Source organism: Dipteris shenzhenensis, chromosome 32, assembly GCF_047967505.1.
Source record: "Dipteris shenzhenensis isolate YYH24624 ecotype China chromosome 32, Dip_SZ_1.0, whole genome shotgun sequence".
Taxonomy (NCBI): domain Eukaryota; kingdom Viridiplantae; phylum Streptophyta; class Polypodiopsida; order Gleicheniales; family Dipteridaceae; genus Dipteris; species Dipteris shenzhenensis.
In genome coordinates, this window is record NC_141627.1 from 34,629,238 (window position 1) to 34,652,806 (window position 23,569).

At 42.3% G+C, this 23,569-nt stretch overlaps 1 protein-coding gene across 1 annotated transcript; it reads right to left on the minus strand.

The window, feature by feature from the left end:
* Positions 1 to 443: 443 nt before the first annotated feature.
* Positions 444 to 1,790, minus strand: LOC147880649 (pathogenesis-related protein 1A/1B-like). Its single transcript, XM_087370972.1, has 2 exons — positions 1,638 to 1,790; positions 444 to 1,437 (listed from the first exon to the last, which is right to left on the minus strand). The coding sequence occupies exons 1-2, from the start codon at positions 1,693 to 1,695 to the stop codon at positions 983 to 985; spliced, it is 513 nt and encodes a 170-aa protein (XP_087227098.1). The 5' UTR covers positions 1,696 to 1,790; the 3' UTR covers positions 444 to 982.
* Positions 1,791 to 23,569: the final 21,779 nt, after the last annotated feature.

Sequence of the window (23,569 nt, forward strand, 5' to 3'; positions counted from 1 at the left end):
CCCAAAAACACACACATGGTGTGTCTGAGTGTGAGCGTGTATGTATGTGTTTTGTATCCATGTTATATACATGTGTATATGTGTGTTGTGCACACGTATGCTTGTGTGTATGTGTGGTGTGTGCATGTGTATATGTGGCCCGTTGGTAGTCTAAGAGTCCAAGGGTCATAGTCATGAGTTCGTAAAAGTCCAAGGGTGCTAACCAAGAGCTAGTGATAGTCCAGGAAGCCGCGAAGGGTGGCGCATGGTAGCATTTCCTAAGCTCTTCTCCTCCAAACTACCATGGGGCAAAAACTTGTCACTTTTTTTTCGTGGTTAATGGGTATATAGCATAACGAATTCTTAATTGACATGCCTTTAACTTTTAAGACGCTTAGCAACTCAGAATATAATGATGTCCACGCTAACCAATGCTATGTGATTGGAAAGATTTAAATCCATGTTGCTTCTTATTCTTTGAAGAGCATTGCTCGTTTTATTGCGTTAGTTCTTGCAAGTGCTACACATACATGCAACATGCTATGAAGCTGCTTCAAAGTAGGAGTTGGAGCTCGGCTCTCAACAAGGCTATAACTTCACTAATCCACAGTAGTCCTCATAATACGTACACTAGTTCTACTTTCTCTCTCCCTCTCTCTCTCTCTCTCTTCTACCTGTAATCCTTTAGAAGAGTGAGTACGAGTGAGTGTGTGCGAGCTTGCGTGTGAGAGTGCGTTTTGAGCTATCGAGGATGAGAAGGTGTGTAATCCGTAGAGCCATAGTTTGTATGTGTGTGTGAGAGAGAGAGAGAGAGAAACTCTGTATGCGTGTGTGTGGTGATTGCGTTGGTGTGCGTAGGTGCGTGTGTGTGTGAGAGAGAAAAACTCTGTATGTATGTGTGTGATGATTGCGTTTGGGTGCGTAGGTGCGTGCGTCCATGTGTGTGTGGAGCTGTACTGTCAGTACTGACGATTCGATACAAAACGCATCCATGGATCAGGATTCAGGGCGAGAAGACGATGATGTAATCCGTAGAGCCATATCTGCAAGCTTTTGTGCGATCAGGGCCTCCAGGTACGAAGCCTTGGCAGCTCGAGGGAGTAACGCACGCTTGGGCCGGGCAACCTCCGTTAGTAGGAGCCACCCGCACGCCCATATTGAAGCCCGCCAACATAGAAACGTCGTAGTAGTCGTTGTTCCAGCCGCCCGCTACTGTTATCTCGAACTGTGTCACCCCCGTGGGCGGCCCTGTGTTGCAAGGCTGCCCAGCACAGCCCCCCTTGATCGCCCACAGTGTTGCTGCTCTCCAGCTTGGCGTCGCACCCACGTCCCATGCCTGCCCATTTCCTAGCTCCCTGCACCCTCCTCCGACCGAATTGGGCACCCAGTACTTAGCACAAATTGTTGTGCCCGCGTAGTTCACTAGGTGCAGGTTGGTCGCCATTACCACCCGACCCCCTGCATGCCATCCATTCAACGGAATGTCAGTAATTGCACTCAATTAGCTCTAGGTTCTCCAGAGACATCTAGCGCAGAATCAGAGAACTCTATGACCTGTCAGTAATAGCGTTTGAGTTCATCGACCTTCGCAGAACGACCTAAACGCAACGCAAGCATCTATCCATGTCTGGGACTGATTCTTGGTTGCGAATGCTCACCAATATTGAGAAACAATAGAAGGAAGAGTACACAACATGCGCTTGCGGGAGTGCCCATGACTGCCGAGTTGTTCACCTAATGCTCAAGATTCTAGAAAAGAACGTCTGTGATCGACGAGGCTGCAACGCTCCCTCGGGGTTCCTGCTTATATTACAAATGCGACGTGAGGTGTACGCAACTTGTTTTAAATCCGCGTTCCTCATTCAAAGAAAAAGTGAACACGGTTTGAGGCCAGAATTCCGTGGGAGCTCAGTTCCCGGCCAGACTGATGGGAAAGCAACGGTACACATTCTGTGACAATTCCTGGGGCTTCTGAGTTCTGACTCCGGTTTCTCGTGAGCTGTAAACGAAGCCTTTGTGCGGTAAAGTGAGCATTCTTATCTGCAAAAGTGCACAAACCAGTACGCCCGAGACTGCTAGTGATTCGTGCACCAAATGATTCTCATCTAAGTTACGATTTGCATATAATCTGTTTGATTTGCAAAGGTGCGCACTCCGGATTGCCAATGCATCTGACTTTTACTGCGAAAGTGATCTTATAATCCATCCTTGGACGGGCTTTAAACAAATTGGAGGATCATTGTCCGAATGATAGTAGCCATCGATGCCAAGGATTTTCTTGATTTTGATTCAAAGTATTCACAAAAAACGGTTTTTTCAAAGGATACAAAAAACCCTGAATGCAATAGTAAAAACCTTTTTAACCTATTAACTATTACGTGGAATTATGGAAATTCTAAGTTAGCCAACAAAGGTACAAAACACACACAACAAAAATGCTTAACAAAACCCGGGCTTGATCAGCGTCGCCCAAATGATTCTTCTGATCGCTGTTAGACGGAAGCTCCTCCTCTGAAGTGTTATCCACATCATCCGTCGCCTCCCCACGTGCAAGCAAAGTGTTCGCAGCTCTGGACAGACATTCCCTAGCGAAGTGACCCAATTTCTTGCATACGAAGCATGCATCAGGGAAAGGAACATCAGTGGACTACAATCGGTAAGAAAGAAAAGCCCATCTAGAATGGAGTCACCTCCATGCTGGAATCTCAGAAGAGCATGGACTCGAGCAAGCGGAATTTCCCCTCAATCGTCTCTAGAGACAACCCTCAATCCTAAGGATCATGATGTGCAAATGGTGTAGGAATGTTTTAATGGTCTGCCAACTGAACAGGCCCAAATCAAGATGAGATGTGCTTGCCACAGGATGAAGAACTACTAGAAACAAACCATAAGAGGAGGCTTCATGAAGACAAACGTAATCCTTCTACCTCAATGGCGGGGTCGAGGGGTAAGCAGCCCAGTCTTTCGAATCGTAGCTTCTCTAAGAGGATCAAAGAAGTGGCACACTAGGCTAGCGGGGGCAAGGAGAATCGGTTTCATTTTTTTAAAGATGCCTACAAAGCGTTTTATTCCATTAGTTCCAATAGGGAGAAGAGTCCAGGAGGTTCAATAGTTGAATTTACGATTGTGTCATGAATGTGAGGGGAGTCTATGATCTATTGAAACAAAAAAGATGCTTTGACAAGTATCATGAAGATTAACCTGCAAGCTCTCTTACTACAAGAATTCAAATGTGATGAAGGAGACTGGTTTTGGGAGTCTTGTAGGAACGTAAAGTTTCATACTTATGTCCATTACTCAGAGCATGGCAGGGGGGGCAGTGATTATGGTTTTGGATAAATTTGGATCCAGGGAGCTGTTTAGGGATTGGGAGGGATGGGTTTTGGCGGTTGGAGTGCTGGTAGAAGGTGTTGAGTTGAGCCTAGCTAGCGTTTATGCCCCTCATTCTCCTCAAGATAGAAGGATCTGTTGTTATAACTTGTGTAGTGGAATGAGTGCGAGTAAGTGGATTTTGGGTGGGGATGGGAACTTCACTAAGGAAGAGGCTGATAGGTCCCACTTCTCTAAACCTGCAGCCAAGCATGAACGGGATGCCTAGGATGAGCTTTGCCTAATTGACTATGTAGAAATCGATTGGGAAGGGCTTGGTGGCTTCACTTGGAACAATCACAGGAAAGGGTTGGAGTTTAGGGCCAGTTGATTGGATTAGTTCTATGCCTCAAATGAAGGAGCCTGGTGGTTAAGGAGCCCAATGCAAGGAGAGTGTTTGGCGATCTCTAGCATCTTCGATCATGCGCCGATCAGATGGAGCTTCTGTCTTCCGTAGCTCATCGATCGATCAAGAGACATCCCCTCTAAGTTCAACAAGCGGTTCCAATCCTCGGCACAATTTGTCTCAGAGATTAGAAAAGGCTGGGAGGAGGCACAAGACCACATATTAGATCCAGTTATCAGATGGGACAAGTCTATTCATAACATAGTGCAACTGGCAAAACACTAGGATTGTCAGTATATGTGGCGGCGAAAGGAGGCAACAGATACACTTTTGTATGCTAAGTAATGTCTTTGGGAAGCTATTACTTGGGACCCTCATGTGCAACACTGCTACTGGAAATGGATGTGGCCATGTATATTCTTTTGAAAATTTTAAAAAGAAGCAGATCAGGGAAACAATTGACAGGGTCCAAGATGCTCATGGTAATGTCATCAATTATTTTTAGCATGTGACTGATACATTCTTAAAGGAACTAGGGGCAACGGTGCAGGAGGCGGCTTGGGCTGCGAACTTGGAGGAGGTGTTGACCGGCAAAATCTTTGACTACCAAAGAGTGTTACTGTAGAGGCCTTACACCAAGATGGAATTGGGGAAAGCCCTTAAGATTTTGGCAAAGGACAAATCTCCTAGTCTTGATGGCTTGACAACTGAATTTTACTGGGAATTTTGGGCCCTCCTAAGCAATGATCTAGCCAAAATGGCCAACAAAGCGATGGACATGCAGGGCTCAACCTGGTGTCCTGGTCAGAAGATTCAATGAAGCTCTTCCCAAAAAGGCAGTTTTGCCTCAAAGTCACGGATTGGAGGTCGATTATAATGCTCAACACTTCTTATAATATTATGGCAACTAATATGTTGGCACTCAGAATAAGAGACATCTGCTCAAGCATTGTCGATAAGGAGCAAAATGGCTTCATGAAGGGAAGATGGCAGGGTCTTTGCCTAGGTTGGAATGCTAGATTGGTTATTGTGCATCACATTCTATTAGCAACCACGACATAAAAAGCCTCTATCTGGAACTTCAAAAGATCGCAATGGATGGAGATTGAGAGGCTCTTCATAGTGTTTGTTTGGGCTGAAGAGGGCGGTAAAAAGAAGATGCTCATGAGAGGCACATGATTTTGTGGGAGGCGTCAAAAACCCCAAAGCTTGAGGGCAAGTTGACCGGATATTAGGACCAAAAATATTTCTCTGATATCTAAATAGTTGCCGCAAATATTGGAAAATAATGCCCCGTGGATCGATATCACCAAAGCATTCCTCAACAAATGCCGTAGCAAGGGTGCCGAGGCACGTGGAAGGGAGCTCTCATGCTATGACCAGTTGTTCTCACTATTTCTAGTGTATGTTGTTGAGATTGCCAGGTTGGTGGCAGTGTGGAAAGAATGTGTGGGTTGTCTATCATGGAAAGGGCGAGACAGGGGCTAAAAGGTGATGCGAGCTTGATGGAGAACATATGCTGGAGTCCCTCATTAGGGCAGAGAGGCATTTGCCATGAGGGACATAGCACGGGCCAAGAATGTTTCAAAGAAAGGCATGCAGTCATGGTTGGATCTCTGGGATGTGCACAAGGCAAGTTGGATGCCAATTGAACAAGTGAGATTGAAATTCCGCCTAAATGACGAAGAAACCAACTTGATGCATGCAACCATTGAGAACACCCTAGAATGGTGGTCGATGAACACTTGTCCTTTGATGGATTAGCGAGCGAGCCAGTGGTAGGTAGGAAGGCAGTGCTTCCATAAAATTTTGGCCAAATCGATCGAGGGTCGGTTAATGCAAGGTAGGACCCAGGTCCTTGATCTTAATCGGAAGTGGTCACTACATCGAGGCAAGGTATGGTGGAAAGATCAGCTGCAGGGTATCTGGAAGGAGTGTGTCCTCTTTGTGGCAAACACATGGAGCCTAGTCCAGCATTTGATGTGGAACTACGTAGTCACCAAGAGCATGTGGTTCAAGGTGGACGCAACTATCAAGCAATCGGGCTTGATGACGAGGTTTTATCTCGGTGCGTAATGGAACTTGGAAGCCTGTGTTAGCAGGTGATGCCTCACGTTTTCCTTCAACTTTGGCCGCCTATTGGCCTTATATCCGAGTTGTGGTCTACATGCCAGTGTGGGACGTTCGGAATAAGTTAGTCTTCCCGATTCGGGGAGAGATCCCGATTGGCCAGAGAGAATCTACTATTCTAGCTGCCTTAACTAGGGCTAACCTCAGACACCTTAGTTGGGTAATCCAAGAGAAAGACCTACTTGTGTAGATACATGCTGGTAGTCTGGCCAGGTTTGTTGGTTTGTTAGTCTTTTGCTTTATTTTGTTGCTTACAACGTGGGCCTGTAGCCCCTTTTTAGGCCAATTTTTGTATAAGGGTCCTTCTTTTTGTTAGGGCTAACCACCCTGTTAATACAATCGGCATTTTCTTTTTAAAAAAATTAAACGGGCTTGATACTGAAAAATCATGGGGAAGTATGGGCATGATAGTGCGAAATAGCAAGTCTCAATCTTTTGTAAAATTAGGGGGGGGTATGGGTCTGATAGTGCGACATATTGTATGTAAGTCTCAACCTTTTATAGCCAGTTAAGTGAGAGTGAAGTGAGGCGACCTCCACCTCATTAACAGTGTTGATTAGGATGTCTTCAAACTCATTAAAGTATAAGATAGTCTCGCCTCAAAGGCTTTGACCTAGTGTTTGGGCATATCTTAGAGGCAGGAGCCTCGTGTCCTAGCATGTGGTCGAGTGTGTGTGCACAGTTGTGGACCTTGTGCCCACCGATCCAAGGTCGGTGACCCTTGATAGGACCACAAGTGGGTGAGTGGGGTGGGTGTGTGAGGAAAAAAAAACAAAACTATAAGATTGTCTCAATAAAGAAGTGAAACATGAAGTCACCACCCCTCTCTCTCTCTCTCTCTCTCTCTCTCTCTCTCTCTTTATATATATATATATATATAACACCTAAACAAAGCAAGCTATTTTCAAACTTTATACTCTTGTAAATTTTTTGTATGTTTAGATTTCAATCCTTTAAAATGGTCTTCACATTGCATTAAACTTTTGTGAGAAAGATAGCTCATGGTTAATTAAACGTGCCTGAATCTGAGAGGTGTTTCTTTGTTACTGGGCATTTGTTTTTGAACTAAGGACTTCAATCTATCATGGAAACCTCAGTTCATTCGTAAGCCTGGCCTGGTCGCCGATGTGTGTGGGGGCGTCCCAGACTGTTCCGCAGCGGACACGTGGGTAACTTGCAACGACTGACTCGCTTCAACAAAAAAATCGAGATCTGGACGTTTGTGGGCGCTGCACGCGGAGGAGACAGACGCAAGTAGCTTTTAAAAGCATTTGCAAGAAGCTGTATCTAATAGGGCCAGAGCGACGCTGTGAAAGAAAAGGAAGAAAAAGTGAGAAATTATCTGGGTTTTCAAGTCTGGAGCCGAGATTTGCCTGATACGGCCACAATGCTGTCCATCTGTTCTGCGACGCTATGCATACTATTAAAGCGTCTCTTTCTGCGTAAAGGCTCCTCTGGGGTATTATTACGGCACATTACAACTTTCAAGGAGGGACTCTCTCTCCCCATTTCTACGAGTTCTTGCAATCACTTTACAGCTAGTTTTCTGCGCTGGAACTTAGAAGGCGGGATTCTCAAGTATACAATTTCGTATGTATAACCAAGTACAGCAGCTAGAAGAATCGTTCTAATGACCCTTCAACTGTTCAAGACACACAAACAATTTGGGAAAACAGTTGCGATACAAAGATTTATGGATTAAGCTTGAAACTTATAGTTATGATTCCAACTATCCTTCACGTGTTTTGATGGGCTTCTCTTCTTCTTGTCTAGTATCTACCACCCAATCATGACAATCAACAAACTATAAACTATGGTGGACCTTCAAGGCAATAGGTTCATGGTAATAGAGCGGGCAACTCATTCCATTCTTGAGCCATCTTGGAGGGTACACCCACCCAACTTCAAGTGGATATCCCACTCAACCTAGTGCGTACTTGGTAGGCCAATCATTGTTGGTGATTTGTCCTGGCAACATGCATAGTGATTGGACTTATGGAAAAGCATTCGTTAGGTTCCCTTGCCTATCTTCAAATGGAGCATGCTCCATCCACTCCATGATCCATCACCCACCTTTGAATGGTCGAATATGATGGGGAATTCACCAATTTTTTAAGTGTGTATGGCTATATCACTATACAAAACACTCTCGAGGAGGGAGTCTTAGATGTAAGGAATTAGATGTTATAACACTTAAGAGTTCTACACGTGTATGTTAAATGATAATTTCTATGTAATTTCATCCATTCAAGTCATGAGGGCTTCTTAAGTTCAGATTCAATGAAACATGGAACTTCGAAAAAACTCTTTTCCAGATGTAATCTTGAAAAAAAGGAAGCATATGTGATCCTTTGTTAGAAATTATATTACTCATGAAATGAATTATATCTTTTAAGATATATTATTTTATATCATCGATACAGTTACAGAAAAAATGCATACCTTCACACTCCAAAATTGTCAGAAATTTTCTAACCATAATAGAGCTCACATTTGTGCAACATTGAAGTTATAGGTTATCAAATGGTCCTAAAGATATAAGTGTGCAAGAGAGGTATAGGTTATCAAAGGTATAAAGATATGTATATCTCATAGGATAAGCTTGCAATAGACGTGCTTTTCTCAATGTGTATTGCATAGAGAGAATTTTCTTTAATATAACCACGAAGATGCTCTTTTTTAAACCTATAATACCCAATGCTAGTAATTATATCACGCCTATATCCTAGGGTGCCAACTCCCATTAGTAAGAAAAACCATCAAAATCTTGAGTATGAGATGACTTTAACAATATACCATGGGTAGAAATTATTCAAATTAACATGGTTGTGTTCTACACTAAAAGAGCTTCAAATATGTCTTTACACCTTGAAATTTGGGTAACACATGAAGAAGTTACATTGATTTGAAAGGAGATGGCTTTTCATATTTTAGTGTATATTTTGTTTTACCCCCCCCATCCAAAAGAACCCCCTCCCTTGGGCCTCACACATTATGAAAAATATGTACAAATCTTAAAATCTTGCATATTTTTCAAGGTATATACCTTATATTTTGAGGGTGGGGGGACATGAAATTTTCATATTTTTGGCATTGTGCACTTTATTCCAGCCTTGCAAAGCCTCTTGGCTATTGACCGATTGATAAGTGGGTAGATAGCACATGATTTGATTTCACACACACTTGTCATCATTGTAAAGCCTATTTGGCTATTTCATGGCATTGTGCACTTTATTCCAGCCTTGTAGAGGGGAGGTAGCAAGCTAAGGGTGTCCACTTCCGGACCACTTTCGGGTGAGTGTGACACCCGCTCGAGTGAAAATACAAAGGTTTTGCTTCGGTCTCCTATACCTCGATCGAGGTATAAGCTCCAATGAAAATCACACACGAGCACAACCGAGCCTAGCCCATACCTCGATCGAGGTACGTATCTTTTTTGCCGAACCGAGCCTGTACCTCGATCGAGGTTTGCTGGCAAGCCAGCTACACATGCCACATCTACCTCGTCGAGGTATTGTGATCCTCCAGCTCAACCTCGATCGAGGTCACGTGGCATGTCCAGAAAACCTCGATCGAGGTATTGGCCATCCGAAAGGGCAGCCAACAGGGCAGATGACATACCTCGATCGAGGTATTGTGGACACATGACTTGGCATCCCGTTTCTGCCAACACACCACGATCGAGGTATCGTGGCATGTCAAAACCTCCATCGACGTGGATGTACCGAGATGTATGGGCATGTCACAATACCTCGATCGAGGTATCGTGGCATGGCCATACCTCGCTCGAGGTATATGTGCCGGGGTGTATGCGCATGGAAAGAATACCTCGATCGAGGTATTGTGGCATGCCAACGACATGCATGGTTATGTCAAGAGTACCTCGATCGAGGTATATGAGCCGGGATGTATGGGCATGGAAAGAATACCTCGATCGAGGTAGGTAAACCCTAATTTTTATTATAAAAGGAGAGCGACCCCCCTCATTCCGCATACCTCGATCGAGTTTTGTCTCATTCACCGATTTCGGATTTGCCGGACTTCGACGGAAGAGCGCGAGCGACGGAGAGCGACGAACGGACTTCGACGGACATGGACGGAGCAGGAGCGGGAGAGTCCAGGTTGGCATTTTCTTTTGTGTAGCATTTTCTTTTATGTAGCATTTTCTTTTATGTAGAATTTGATTTAATTTTAGTTTAAAATAAAAATTATAAAATGCATTTTAATGTTTTTCTGAAATTTTAATGTTTTTCTGAAATTTATGAATTACGGGATTTTTTATTTAAAATGTGAAAATTAAAATTTTTTTTAAATAGAGCTTTTTTTAGTAAATAAAAAAACGTTGATATTATTAATTATAAAATATTTTTAAATGTGAAATGTAGTTGAAATTTTTTTTTTTAATTTTTAAATTACGACATTTATAATTTAAAATGTGAAAATTTTAATTTTAAAAAACGTAATTTAAAATTTTAGTTTATAAGAAAAATTAAAAAATGCATTATAAATTTAGTTTTTCTTAAATTTATAAATTACGAGATTTTTTATTTAAAATGTGAAAATTAATTATTTTTTCTTTAAATTGAGCTTTTTTTAGTAAATAAAAAAACGTTGATATTATTAATTATAAAATATTTATAAATTTGAAATGTAGTTGTAAAATTTTTTTTTTAATTTTTAAATTACGACATTTATAATTTAAAATGTGAAAATTTTAATTTTAAAAAACGTAATTTAAAATTTTAGTTTATAAGAAAAATAATAAATGCATTATAAATTTAGTTTTTCTTAAATTTATAAATTACGAGATTTGTTATTTAAAATGTGAAAATTAATTTTTTTTTTAAATAGAGCCTTTTTTAGTAAATAAAAAAAGTTCATATTAATAATTATAAAATATTTATAAATTTCAAATGCATTTGTATATTTTATTTTTTATTTTTTAAATTACGACATTTATAATTTAAAATGTGAAATTTTTAAATTTAAAAATCGTTTAATGAGGCTTTTTTTATTAAAAATGTGAAAATGTTAAATATTTCTGTTTTTTTTATGAGGTAGAATTTAAAAGAGAAATAATAAAAAATTTTAGGTTAAAAGAGAAATAATAAAAATTTTCTAAATTTGAAATGCAATATAATGTTTTTTTGAAATTTATGAATTACGACATTTTTTATTTAAAATGTGAAAATGAAATTGTATTTTCAAAATAGAGCTTTTTTATATGAAATTGTATTTTAAAAAAACGTTCATATTAATAATTATAAAATATTATAATTTTGAAATGCATTTGTAAATTTTTTTAAAATTTTTGAATTAGGAGTTCTATATTTCTGTTTTTTTAATGTAGCATTTTCTTTTTGGTAGAATTTAATTAAATTTTAGTTTATAAGGAAAATTATAAAAAATTTCAAAATTTATAATGCATTTTAATGTTTTTTTGAAATTTGTAAATTACGACATTTTTTATTTAAAATGTGAAATTAGATTTTTTTTTGGTAAATAGAGCTCTTTCTATTAAATAAAAAACGTTCATAGGACTAATTTTTAAGTATTTATAAATTTGAAATGCATTTGTAAAATTTTTTTTTATTTTGAATTACGACATTTAAAATTTAAAATGTGAAAATTTTAAATTTAAAAAACGTTTAATGAGGCACAAGACTCGCTCGACTTATCAAATTAATAAGACATTTTGTATAAGACTCGCTCGACTTATCGAGTTAATACACAAACATAAACCTACTAGTCAACTATTGGAGTTGGACATTAAAGATTGACTAGTGACATGGTTGGTGACCAAAGCTTGAAGTTGACTAGACACTTTGGGACAAGCAAGTTCTTTAGAAGGAAACTAGGTTTAAGCTTGGGTAATCATCCCTAATATATTGGGAAATTACTAATGATAAATCATCCTTTAACTATTTGGCAATTAGTAAGGATCGATTCTACTAGGAAATAAGTTGAAGGCATATGTCCCCTATTAGTCAATAGATTGATTAGACTAAGCATGCATGATAAGGCTATAGCTTGGAAATGCCTAGATAGTGGCTTAGTCCAAATCTTCAATATCCCTTAAGAAGACATGAAATAGTGGCTTAGACCTTAAGAAGACATGGAGTTGCAAATGTCTAATTCTTCTAAGTTATGCATAGACTCTAGCATAACTGAAAAAAGAATATTACAAGATTGAGAATATTTGGATGGGTCTTCAAGAACTCGAATATTACGGTCTGTGCCTATAAACTGTTTGAGATTCTTATGCTATCACTATGGCATGCTTTAGATCTAGCACTTTGATCATGTTTGTTGTCTAGTTCCATAATTCATCTACTTCTCTTATATGTATAAGAAGAAAGAAATACGCCATAGAGAAACTGAAAGTTTAACTAGAATACCTAACATTCATTGCACATGGGACTCTAGTGGATCTATATTCATTCCACATTCATGCTAATATATGCAAGTGTTTTGATCAACTATAGACCTAAGTTCAAATAGAGCCTGTTAATGACTGAATCTCTCCTAATCATCCCTTAATGATCATAGATAAGAGACTTAAGAGAGAGAGAACTCCATAACCTTCAAGAGTCGACATTTGAAGCATCCCATTCCATGTTGTTTGTCTTATACAAAATGTATTGAACCAAGTGATGATCTATAGGAATGGCCAGTAGTTGAGGTGGATTGCCCAACCAAAATAGATAATATTGAGAAGGCTTAATTATTTTCTCAAAGTTCTCGCTTTAAAAGGTTTGTAGTGTGAACCCGCTCTCATTTTTAATGTGTAGTCTAAGAAATACTAGATGCGCCTTGCTTGTGTATCGTTCAAAGTAATGTATTAGGTATCCTTCTATCTCCTCCATATCTATTGCAAACCCAAGGCAGTAAAGCATTCAAAGAAGGTCTTATTAACCAAACCTCTCCACTATCTGTCCTTAGTATAGGGGCCATTAGTGGACAATGTGGTCCTTACACCACATGTGGAAAAGTTTCATATTGGATAAAAAGTGAAAAAAGGGAAACATATAAGGAGAAAATATTTGAGACATCTAAGTTTTAAAATGCAACGACTAGAGTGAAAAAATTCTAATCAAAATTAAGAATTATTAATAATATTGATTAATATTGAGCCACACATTTGGCCCATCTACCGGTCGGTAGGTGCATAGGATCTACCTCATCAAGGAGTACGTACAAATAGTTTTCATTGCGTAAATAGATTATAAGTCATATTGAATAGAATATTATTTTCATTACCCAAATAGAATATTAATTTCCATGTGTTTTTTTTGTGCATGCGCCAGCCAGTGCACAGGTTCTAGCACCACTATTCGTATGCAGATAGAGATGCTGAGAGCTGAGATGAGGGCACTGCAGGATGCTAGGGCACCCCCTCACTTGGTTGCGAGCCTGGATTCAGTTATTGAGGCTCTGAGTCGATTGGAGACAGTTGAGGATGTTGTGGATAGCTTTCAGGCACAGGCCGAGGCGGAGATCACTGGTGGTGGCTTGGATTGGAGAGCGATTCGACAGTTGTTTGAGCGGGAGTCACATCACAGGGAGGCCTTGGATGACATGTTTTGGGATGGTCACACCGAGGGCCAGCGACCACGATCAGGGCTCCCCTTGCATATTTTACGGTGTAGGCACCCCATCATAGCAGCACACATTTATCCGAGATATCTTGCTGCGAATGGTGGTCGGTTGCCTCACAACCGCCAGATAGCGAGGTCGTTTGCCATGCAGCTTTATGCTGAGTTTGTCCTTGGTCATCGGGTGGACTACCTCAGTACCCGTCCAGGATCAGGAGCGGGACGTGGTAGGATGGGGCGCCAGGAGCGGCAGATTGTAGGTGTTCGGCGTCGACGCGAGGGACCAGAGTTGCACACCATCCCTGCACCGGCATTGCGAGCGGTGGGAGGACAGATTAGGGGGGATGTTCATTCAGTGGCATCATCCTTGCAGCACATGGTCTCGGCCCTATCGAGATCTATTGCGATTCCACCTCCCCCACCTCGATCATCGATGGAGCGTCCCACATCTACACCACCTCCCACATCTACGGCGCCTCAGCACGAGTTGGAGGCTCGAGACAGACGGATTGCAGAGTTGGAGGCTGTGTTGGCCGAGTCTAGGGACGAGGTTAGTTATTTTGATTATGTTAGTTTATTTTTTTGTAGCGTGTTTTGAACTGAAGTTTTTTGGTTAATTCTCACCATGTACGCGACATGTTTGCATTGCAGGCACATCTATTGCGTCAGGAGATGGAGTCTCGCGTACGACTCTTGCGTCAGGAGATGGAGTCTCGCGTACGACTCTTGCAGACAGATTTGGAGGAGCAGAGGATTCGGACACGCATAGCATACCATCGCGCAGAGCACTATATCTTGCAGTTGAGGCATATCAGTCGTGATCCGTCGCGCCATAGGATCGACCCCAGTGTGGCCCTATACCCTGCTCCTCCTGTAGATGTGCCGACTAGGACACCGATAGACGCAGCAGTCGTAGCGAGGCTTCCTACCTCCACTTGTGTCCTCTGCCACGAGGACTTTGACACCGTAGGGTGGTTTGGACTAGGGTGCGGCCACATCGCACATCTCCACTGCATGACCCGCCACATGGTGGCACGTTCAGTGTGCCCGGTATGCTTTGCCGACATTGATGTGGCGACATACAGAGGACTGGGCATGGATGATCTATATCCTGGTCATCGTCAGGCTGTTGATCCATTCGCCCGTGTAGTCCTGACAGAGCACTACAGGGAGGAGGCACAGAGAGCATTGCTGATGCAGGAGGGTGCGGATACATCAGTGGTTGCATCATGCGTTCCACGCCGCTTTTCGTACGGTGACTTCATGCCAGGTGACGAGGCACGAGCGGAGGAGGCACGCCGGATTGAGCGAGAGGCAGAGCTGCAGACATCATTGCAGCAGTGGGTGGAGCAGCAGCTAGGGCGGGGCCGAGACCAGCGTATTTCACATGTAGAGACGATTACTCGCGCTGGATTTGAGGCACGAGTATTCGCAGATGCACGGCTATGGGAGCTGAGACGCGCGTACATAGAGGAGGCGAGGGATGCAGAGATGGCAGCAGTGGCGCGTGCAGCATGCCCTCCTCGTCAGGATGAGGCTGGCCCATCTCATGCAGATGATGAGGCTGGCCCATCTGAGCCGGCATTGCCTGAGGGCACACAGCGGACGGTTGGGCAGCGAGTCATACAGGAGCCACGTCAGCGTTCCACTAGAGGATCATATGTAGAGTTATCAGATTCAGATTCAGATTGATTGTTTAGGCTTCACACGTTTCTTGTATAGGGATGCACTTTTGCAGCATGATGATGATGATGTACAGATTCATTTTGGTACTTTCATGATATTGTTCCCACTTTTATGATGTATGAGCATTTTCGTACTTTCATGATGTTCTTCGCACTTTGTTTATCTCAGTTTATCTCAGTTTATAGTTTGTTTAATACATAAGGTATTTAAAAAAGAATGCCATGTGAAGTAATTGTAAACATTAAACATTAATTGCAAACATTAAACATTAAACATATCAAAATTCATCTTATTTTGGATGAAAATTTTATTTTGCGGATAAAAGTTTTTCATTTTTTAAACAAAAATTTTATTCTATTCATGTTTGTCAATAAAGTGTGTTTCAAAATCCAAATTTTCATCAATTTTTCAAAAAGACAACTATTGTCATATTCATGCTTCCAAATCTAGCCTTCCGATCTTAATATCAAAATATGTTGAAATTCAACCATTTGATAAACTAATTTGTATAAAAAGAAAATTACTTTTTTTAGACAATGCCATAGCCCAATGTAAAATTGTTTCATCAAATGAAATTAGATATTAAAGTAACATCAATTTTACCAACTTTCAATTTGATATGGGCACTTGCATAGAAAACGATTGGTATTTCAAAGAAAAAGCTCTAGCAACTCTCTTAGTTGAATGAAGCAGTTTCTTCTCCTTTGCAATTTGTCATGTTTTTTAAATTAAAGGAGAGAATACTTTTTGCAAATGGTAATACTAGACATTTTTAGGTTCTGCAATAAAATATAAGTAATATTTTATGCATTCTTTTTTCACAATTCTAGTTTTTTAATATTATTGACATGAAGCGTATATTTTGTCCCTACAATTTTTAAAAAATATAAATTTTTAGGGGATTTTTTTCAAAAATGGAGTCTGACTTGTCCTCTGCATGATTTTGCTGTTATTTATTATGACTCAGTGTTTAATTTGTCTGTTATTGTTAACAATACTTGTGCTAATTGGTGATCAAAGAAAACAAGACCTAATTATTTGTCATATTCGAACCACAATCACATGTGCCTTCCAAATCACAATCGCATATTTCTAAGGACTATTTCAATTTCCTTAATATGACATTTGCCAATGCACCAATCTAATTATTATGCATGTATAAAAGATAATGAACATAAAGAAGAGAAATCAACACAATTGGCAATTAATGCATGTATACGGGAATACAAGGAAGGTGTAGCATGCTAGCCCACCATTTTATTCACTATTTTCTTTTGCATTTAGTGGTTTATGTACAAGAGAAAGGATTGGCGGTTGGTATAAGGAAAAGTGTTGGTATTTGGTTTATGTAAAAAGAAAGGGTTGTTGCACAGGCTATGCACCAAAAAAATATATACATATTAACAATCCCACTTCTCCCTTTTAAACTCCACTCATGTATGGGAGTACAAGGAAGGTGTGACATGTTAGGCCACAATTTAATTTTACTATTTTCTTTTGACTTTGGTGGTACGCTAACGTGTAGTCGTGCTAGTAGGGATTGCTTCTACGTGGCGCAAACCAAATCAGTTGGAGACCAAATCTTGCGTCGATGTACGTCTAGGGTAGCCTAAGAGGCGTGTGAAGTTTCGTCCCCAACAGGGTTTAGGATTTAGGGTCCAGGGTTTAGGGTTTAGGGTTTAGCCGTGCTAGTAGGGATTGCTTCTACGTGGCGCAAACTAAATCAGTTGGAGACCAAATCTTGCGTGGATGTACGTCTAGGGTAGCCTAAGAGGCGTGTGAAGTTTCGTCCCCAACAGGGTTTAGGATTTAGGGTCCAGGGTTTAGGGTTTAGGGTTTAGCCGTGCTAGTAGGGATTGCTTCTACGTGGCGCAAACTAAATCAGTTGGAGACCAAATCTTGCGTGGATGTACGTCTAGGGTAGCCTAAGAGGCGTGTGAAGTTTCGTCCCCAACAGGGTTTAGGATTTAGGGTCCAGGGTTTAGGGTTTAGGGTTTAGGGTTTAGCCGTGCTAGTAGGGATTGCTTCTACATGGCGCAAACCAAATCAGTTGGAGACCAAATCTTGCGTGGATGTACGTCTAGGGTAGCCTAAGAGGCGTGTGAAGTTTCGTCCCCAACAGGGTTTAGGATTTAGGGTCCAGGGTTTAGGGTTTAGGGTTTAGGGTTTAGCCGTGCTAGTAGGGATTGCTTCTACGTGGCGCAAACCAAATCAGTTGGAGACCAAATCTTGCGTCGATGTACGTCTAGGGTAGCCTAAGAGGCGTGTGAAGTTTCGTCCCCAACAGGGTTTAGGATTTAGGGTCCAGGGTTTAGGGTTTAGGGTTTAGGGTTTAGCCGTGCTAGTAGGGATTGCTTCTACATGGCGCAAACAAAATCAGTTGGAGACCAAATCTTGCGTGGATGTACATCTAGGGTAGCCTAAGAGGCGTGCGAAGTTTCATGCCCAACAGGGTTTAGGATTTAGGGTCCAGGGTTTAGGGTTTAGGGTTTAGTCGTGCTAGTAGAAATTGTAAAAATGTATGCATTTGTCCTTCCACGTGGCGCATACCAAATCAGTTGGAGACCAAATCTTGCGTGGATGTACATCTAGGGTAGCTTAAGAGGCGTGTGAAGTTTCGTCCCCAACAGATAAGTCCACGTGTGTATTTCATTAGTACGTGCGCCATTTTTCATACGTAGTCACGAGTGCTAGTAGGGATTGTAAAAATGTACGCAACTGTCCTTCCATGTGGCGCATACCAAATCAGTTGGGCACCAAATCTTGCGTGGATGTACGCCTACGGTAGCCTAAGAGTCGTGCAAAGTTTCATTTCCAACAGATAAGTCCACACGCGTATTTCCTCAGTACATGCGCCATAGCTCATACGTAGTCACGAGTGCTAGTAGGGATTGTAAAAATGTACGCATTGTACCTTCCACGTGGCGCACACCAAATCAATTCAAACCAAATCTCGCGTGGACTATTGGCTAGGGTGGCCTAAGAGTCGTGCGAAGTTTCATCCCCAACAAGCAAGTCCACACGCGTATTTCGTGGATACGTGCGCTATTTTCTTAGTCACGTTTTTAAAATGTCCTAATGCACAAAACAAATTACAACATTACTACTAATAAACAATTTTTTGTATTACAAACACAACAAATCCCATTGACAAGACATCGGACATCATGTTAAAAATAGAATCTAATACAATGATGTGAATGAACGTGTATACAGCCATCATAGTGAAATACAAAATATGAGTCCATGAAAAATACAATGGTACGGTCACACAGTGAGCCTATACATATCGAATACAAAAAAGTGTAATCAACTAGTGATACCCAATAAAAATCAATCTGATCAACTGATGATCCCAAAAAATAAGATATGTAATGTGCTACTCCTCAGGATCAGCTCTCATGCCAATAGTTGCAAGTATGCTCTCGTGATCCGCCACTGCAAGGCGCCATCGTGGAGTGGACGTCGCCTTGCGAGTGCGAACACGACTCAAAGTAATCTTGATCCCAACAACAAGATGAGAATACATGTATGCCTCCCGATTCGCCATGTACTCCTGGAACTCAATATAGCGACCACGCCTCTGTATCTGCTGAAAATAGTGGCCACCGACGATCATGCTATGAGCATTGAAGTGCATCCCATGCCCATCCACTGTATCCTCATTCAGCACACTCTTCAGCATAGAGCATCGCAACAAGTAATAATCCACACCCTCCTCATTGCCCTCCGAAGCAATAACCGCGAAGATATCACCAATACGCAAAATATCTGTAAGCTGGTCATAATCTCTAGAGGAACTGAATCCCGCATCCTGATCATCATGTATCTCCTCCCAAGGCTGGAAGGGAGAAAGCACTCGCCGTACCCATGGATTGGCCCATGGTATCATGGAGCACCCTCCCCAATCATCATCAATGCATGCAGAGCAAAAACATGCAAACCGTCGAGAAAAGATCGCGGGGTGAGACTCACCTACGCTCCTGATGGAATGGAAATCAAGAGTGCCAGGCACAGAACGACAATCAAAAGGTCGCGACCGATCAAGACTCCCAATGTCCACGCACCAAAAATACCGGCTCACCACCCTATCGTCACGCGACTGAAACGAGGACGTAGCACTAGTGGATAAGTGCTGGCTGCACCACCGCACCACATCATGTGCATCCTTGAAGCGATCGGCACTGTGACGCAACTGGTATCGACGCAAAGCACGCTTCACACAAGCACCTGCACCATCGTGCTCTCCCTTACCGTGCCCTGTCTCGAAGTAGCTCCATGTGATCGGAATGCCTGTCTCACGGTGCCATCTGCAGAACCAATAAAATTGTCTAGCGGATTTGAACTGACCACCGCAACCGTCTGACCAGATCCAGCGCCGCTGCCATGTGACACCATGATCCCTCAAGAAACTATCATGCAAAGTGAAGCAAAACTGCACAAAATGGGCATCATGCGATCGATCATCACTAATGTAGAAGTGATACTCTCGCACAATGATGCGTGAGTCCATGGTGCTATCAATGCCATCCACATGAGCCTGTGCATGACGATAGCTAATGTGCACAAATATAGCAACCTGCAATATGGCATTGAAAAAAAATTATGACTATTGAAATAATTCAATATAATGAGGCGGGGAAAAAATCAATACTCAATCACACGTCACCTGTTCGGAGAAATAATACTCCGATTGGATCTCATGCTGTGGTGCAAAGGTGTAATTCTCCGCAAAGTCCACCACTGAGACAACCACCCCTATAGGAAATGTCCTCAAACATGCACGAAACTGACGATCCTCCCATTTCGCAGTGTGCGAGTGGCGTATGTAGCGGTACAGCTTCCCTCGAAAACAGTCGATGAATACAACACGTGGTGTCTCCTTCCCCACAAGCTGCAACCTCCTCGACTGTGCACCACCATCTAATGTCAAGGTACAGTACTCATACTGCTGCCAACGAACCATCTGCACATCACAAGTATCTAGTGCAACTCGTGGCACTCTGGCAAAGTCACCACACAAAGTACACGTGCCTTCCACACAATCAAGGGAGTGGAATAAAGCATCACCATCTCGTGTACACAATATGGAATGAATGAAGTCGCGAGGGCTAGTAGGAACCACTCCCCTATGACCATCAAGGGAACGGAATACGTCATACATCAATCCAAAATCCACATGGTAGCGACAACAGCATGTGTCACGCTCCTGAGAGCATCGCACAAACCATGGCCTGCATCGCTCAAATGACCTCTGCCCAATCTTGAACTGCGGGTGCGCCTCTACAAACTGAGTGTACAACTCAGTCTGGGTACACTCCAAAAAACATGCACCATGCTCAATGTACACACCGCGTGACACCCTCTTCCGCAATGCCTTCTTGAACACCGGGGATGCTCTGCAATGCTCCTCCCAAAACTGTTGTATGAAGGACCTAGCGGAATCATCCAACAATCGATCGCTGCGATGTGCACGACCACTCGAAGCCCAAAGAGCATCAGTCTCACTATCCTCTAGACTCTGCCTCCTAATGATGCCTGCTCGCAATGTGCGCGGTGCAATCTGAAGAAGACGTGAAGCGGTACGCACATGGCCTATCATATGAGGTCTACTAATGGCAGCCACAATAGCACGACGTGCTGCCAAGGCATCACTGGAGTTCCTATGCTTAATAGAAGCATAGGAACGTCGAACACTGCTAAGGACCTCGCTAGATACAACCCTATCTCTACGTGCACCAAGACCAGCAAGCCTCCTACACTCTACCAAGTCAGGGTGATCAATTAGGGACGTAAGAAGAGAAGACTGCGAAGCTGGCGTGAGGTCACAAAAAAAAGACTGCACGATCTTGCTAGTACGACGACGGATAGTGGACTTCGGCAAGTCACGTCGTGAAGCAACACTGCTGCTACAAGGTGGGGCAACGGGATCAATGGGAGATGGTAGGGTGGACGGGGGAAGGGAGGCGCCAAGCGGAGCGGGGGGAGGGGGAGGGGGAGGGGGAGGGGGGAGGGTGGAGGGGGAAGAGGTAGAGGTGGAGGCCAAAATGTAGGTGGCTAGGGGAAGGGCGGAGGCTAGAGGTTGGGGAGCGGATGAGCATGGGGGGACAATGGAGGTGGGGGTGGGGGTGGAGGTGGGATGTAGAGGTAGAGCTGGAGGTGGATCAGTGGTGGCAGCGCGAGCTCGAGCTCTAGAGGCTCTCTTGCGCTCACGAGCCTTCCGCTTGCGCTCCTCGTCAATGAGATTTGGGGGGGGGTTCCTACATCTTTCACGTCTACTAGCTCTACGGCTTTGAGAACCCATTCTCAATGAAAGTAGGATGGAAGGTGTGACAAAGTGATGAGGAGGCAAGAATGGCTAAGAATGGGTGAAATGAACCAAAACGTGGTGTCTTATAGAGAGCCTCAACTCATCCACTAGATTGCTCTTAGATTGCTCTTCATTATTATTGGTGGAGAGGTGCTAAGATTGATACTAATTGGCTTAATTTTGGTGGAGAGGTCTGCTATGCCCGGAGCCGCGATCAGATCTTATACCTCGATCGAGGTATACCTCGATCGAGGTATTAAGTGCATTGCGCATGCATGTATGTATGAACCTCGGTCCTCGGTCACATACCTCGAACGAGGTATTCTATGCCTCCCCCATCATACATACCTCGATCGAGGTATTGTATGCATCCCCCATCATACATACCTTGATCGAGGTATTGTATGCATCGCACATCGTCATGTGTATACATCTTGCTGATGTGGCACCATGCATGGTCATGATGTGGTAATATAGTCTCTTCCTGCATGGTCATGATGTGGTACTGGGCATGATGTGGCATGATGAGTTGGCATCCATGAGGTGGTAGATGACATGGCAAATTGCGGTGGAGGATTGGTGACGTGGCCAGGAGAGGAGGTATGCCAAGGTGGCATTGTGTGATCACATGGCTGATGATGTGGAATGATGAGGTGGCACATGTGGCAGCACGTGTGGCAATGTAAGGTGACATGGCAAGGAGTGATGTCACATCTGCTTGATGAGATGGCACCACGTGGTCTAACAATGTGGCATGGTTTTGATGACTCAGCCTTCCACATGGGCAGCATGCAAACTCCAAAGGCTTGCCACTAGGATCGGTGATGCTCCTAGCCTACATCACCAAGCCTAATACCAAGCCTACCTTGTCTTGGTATTAGGCTTGGGTGGCCCTTTTTCCCCCACAAAAGGGAGATTTAACTCTTGGAGGCCATATCGTACGTTTCCCTTACTCAAATTTAACCAAAATTTTTTCCCCTTATTCATCATGCATAGGACTAAAAATATTGACATTTTTGAAATGTTTTGTTATGTTTGAGAATTACTAGATTTATTTTTAATATTCTTTGTTGATCCTCTGAGGAGTAAAAGTAAAAATTAAACTTCAATCTTCCTAAATCTAACCGTTGGATTTGGGATTTGATGATTCAACCACACACCCTTATGTGCCTACTAACCTTCCACCGAATTGGATTTGCTTAATTATTCAAAATACTAAAAAAATGTGGTGTGCTACTAAAATGCATGTATTTTATGACTTTATTTATTATAAATAATTATTTATAATTAGATAAATCATTCAAAAAATTACCAATAAATCAAGTTAAGCTCTACATAATGCAAAGAGACCACTTACAAAGTTTCAATAACATTTAATCTAAAATGAGTGAGAAATTTAGAATTTTATATGACACTCTTTGTTCGTGACAAACGTGTGACCACCCTGGAACCATGCCGTGTGACACAAAGAAATTTTTTGTGTGTGCATCGAATTTTCGATCAGACTATACGATTGTGTGCACAATAGCAAGTGTGATGTTGTGTCAGAAGACTTCAAAGACTAGATCCATAGGGAAGTAGGTGAGATTTGCATTTTTGAGTGCTAAAAAGCTTGTTTTTCCACCTCCTTAGGATTGGGGAGTGAACAAAAAGTGGACACCCTTAGCTTGCTACCACCCAGAGCCTCTTGGCTATTCCCGACATCATTTGCCACAAGCCTTGTAATTCAGATTGGATTATATATTGGATTATATACTGCAGTTCTACCTTCACCGAGAGTTTAGATTTCACTTGCCACAGTCGGTGGGCAGTCAATGTTTTATAGTTGATTCAGACAGTGATTTTCATAACACTTTAAGTACATTTCTTGCACCATGTCTATGTCTAGCAACCTCAATCTGGAGGCATCTGCTAAGCTAGACAACTCCAATTACGGCACATGGAAATACCGAATGGAGACCATTCTTGTACTTCAAGTCAAATGGGAGTATGTCGATGGATCTACACCTAGACCATTGGACGATCCAGCCAGTAGTAGCACTACACTTGTTATTACAACACCAGCAGTAGGATCTCCAGCTATACCAGTAGTTTTCGCACTTGTAGCAGATCCTATTATTGCTTGAGCATAGGCAGAATGGGACAAGAAGAATA

What these genes read in the sequence shown, in the direction of transcription:
- LOC147880649 (XM_087370972.1), bottom strand. Translation starts at nt 1,695, where the DNA reads ATGGGCACTCCCGCAAGCGCATGTTGTGTACTCTTCCTTCTATTGTTT. An exon ending in TCTATTGTTTCTCAATATTG is followed by an intron (nt 1,438 to 1,637) that starts GTGAGCATTCGC and finishes GATGGCATGCAG; the next exon opens with GGGGTCGGGTGGTAATGGCG.